The 2448-nt window shown below is 46.0% G+C and overlaps 1 protein-coding gene across 1 annotated transcript in view; it reads left to right on the top strand.

Moving 5' to 3' along the window:
- Window positions 1-227: 227 nt before the first annotated feature.
- LOC108684621 (la-related protein 1B) overlaps window positions 228-2448 on the top strand; it is a 16741-nt gene continuing 14520 nt past the window's right edge. Inside the window, exon 1 of the mRNA XM_018189042.1 lies at window positions 228-1304. Within this exon, the coding sequence (XP_018044531.1) occupies window positions 314-1304 (991 nt within the window). The 5' untranslated portion in view covers window positions 228-313. The remainder of the gene's footprint in view (window positions 1305-2448) is intronic.

Raw genomic sequence — 2448 nt, 5'->3', positions numbered from 1 at the left:
CAACCTCTTTCGGGGTGAACAATCGTGCGAACGCCACGCGAGAGACGGAATTTTCCTTTAGCATGGAGTGGGGCATGTGAAATTCGAGGACGCGCACTAGGTTAGTTTGCCCGTCCCGTGAATTCATCGACCGCCGTTGACGGCCGTGATCGTGAACCTTTCTCCCTCCCCCCTTCAAGGACGATTTGAAAGAGCTTCCGCGGGGGAGTGACGTCTCGACGGCAGCGAGGGTGAATTCGGTGGCGGTACGCATCGACCTCGTGCACGGTCCGCGAACCTCGTGTTTTTGTTCCCTGACGGCGTGCGCCGCAAGATGGCGGCGAAGCTAGCTAGCCAAGGTGGCGCTCGGAGCGGCGGCGAACGACAGGAGGCGGGGCCCTGTCAGTCCTACGCCAGTGTGCTGAATCCGAAAGGTGCCTCTCAAAATCGTGCCAACTCCTTCAAGAGCAACAACAAGGAGAATATTGACGATCAGGTGGCAGTGCCGCAACAGCAACAGCAACACTTGTTGCAACAGCAACAACATCAAACGACAACAAATGCGAAGGAGAAGATAGTACCAAGTGTGAAGAGTGGCAAATCCTATCAGAGAATCACACGGTGCCCTCAGACTGTCCCGAACAACTGTCCCGAGAGACGCGATCATCACGAGAACTCGTCGAGCATGCCGGTCGCGCACGTCGACGTCGTGTCATTGGCGTCGCCGGCGCCTGGCGCGTCACGTGAGGACGACGGTCAGAATGACGCCGAACGGCTCAACAATGGCAGTGTCGGCAACGATGGTGAATTCCAGACAGTCGCCACGAAAGGCGCCCGGCGTAAGGAAAAATTGCGTGAGCAATATCGCGAGAATCATCGGGAGCGTCACCGGTTACGCGATAACAACAACCGCCATCAGCCACCACCACGTGGTCCCAATGGCGTCGGGGGTGGAGGCGCCGGTAGACGCGGCAGCGACGAGAGATCGCACAGAGAGCGCGCCGACCGCAATGGCGTCCTCGATCATGGCCCGAAGGAGGCCCATCATTACAAGGAAGATCAGAGCATCGAGCCGGAAGCGCAATCGACGTCCTTACCGCCGCCGCCGGTCAAATACATCGAAGCGCCTTTGCCCGCGGTGAACCCCTGGACGAGAAACCGAATATCGGCAGCGCAAACCGCAAAGACTCTTCCCTTACAGCAGCAGCAACAGCAACAGCAACCATCCAATGTCGTCGCAACGTCTACTTGCATCTTCGACAAACAGAGCGAGAGGGAAAGGAGAGTGCTGCAGCCACAGCAGCAACAGCAACAGGAGGCCACAGGTGAGTTACATAATTCTTCAAAGTACACTTGACGTTTTTTAACATGTTTTGTTGACAGAGTTATTCAATTAATCTCTAATTATTTTTATGTGTGTTACAGAAAGTTTTATATATTGTTAAGTAGTGTGAGCGCTTAAAAATTTTTGGAGTAAATCTCTGAGTTTTAAAAAAGATTGACTATTAAGCCACTCTTTTCCAAAAGTGATTCAATTTTCATTCTAAATTTCGGAGTGAGATTTTACTTCAAGGAGTTTAGAAAATTTAAATAACATTTTTCTGTATGTATGATTGAAATTAATACATTAGTCTTTTATTTATATATATTAATTATATCTATTAATTATGTGTGTACAGTTAAAAAGCTTGTTGCGATAGATTAACCCACATTTTGTAAAGCTGGAGTAAATGATATCTTATTTAGAATTCATTTACTCCGTTTTTTTTTTAATATTTATGATCAGCTAATTGCAGCGAACTCTTCAATTATATTAATTACTATTTTACTGATTATTATTTTTTACAAGAAAATATTTGACGTAAGGAGGGAATAAATATAAGTACTCTAAGCCTTCAAGAAATTCATCCAGCTTTATGGATAGTTTTCCTCAGTTTCGTGATGAAGAGGCGTTAAATGTCGAGCGATTAATTTTGGGTGGACACCTGTCGCGAGACGCTCGTTAAGACATTTTGCATCGTTAAATATGCATTAAGTACGTACTTACCTTCAGCGTTTTTCGGCAGGAATAAATAAAGCTCCACGAACTTTACACGCGGCCTTGCGCTTAGCCCCGATTGCAAAATAACCTCTTATCGCCTTTCTTTGGACTTTCCGATAGTCATTAGTGCGCGCGCGGGTGCACGATAACGATTACATAATTATTAACTTGTCGCACACTCGTGTACGATCTCATTTGATTAACGCGTACCACCTCGCACTTCGGTGGCTTCGCTGAAATTCGAGAGATCGTGTCGAAATATCCGATTTCACGGAAATATTATACCTATAAATAGATTGTATTATTCATGATGTCAGAGAATTTCTTTCTCTTTTTTTCCTCTCTCCTTTTCGTTGTTTCTTCATCTTTTTTAATAAGATTAAAATTGTAAATTCCATCAGACTTCATTCTTCCTGACATTTTATTTT

This window comes from Atta colombica, unplaced genomic scaffold (assembly GCF_001594045.1).
Source record: "Atta colombica isolate Treedump-2 unplaced genomic scaffold, Acol1.0 scaffold136, whole genome shotgun sequence".
In the NCBI taxonomy this organism is placed as follows: Eukaryota; Metazoa; Arthropoda; class Insecta; order Hymenoptera; family Formicidae; genus Atta; species Atta colombica.
This window is presented reverse-complemented; position numbering and strand designations above follow the sequence as displayed.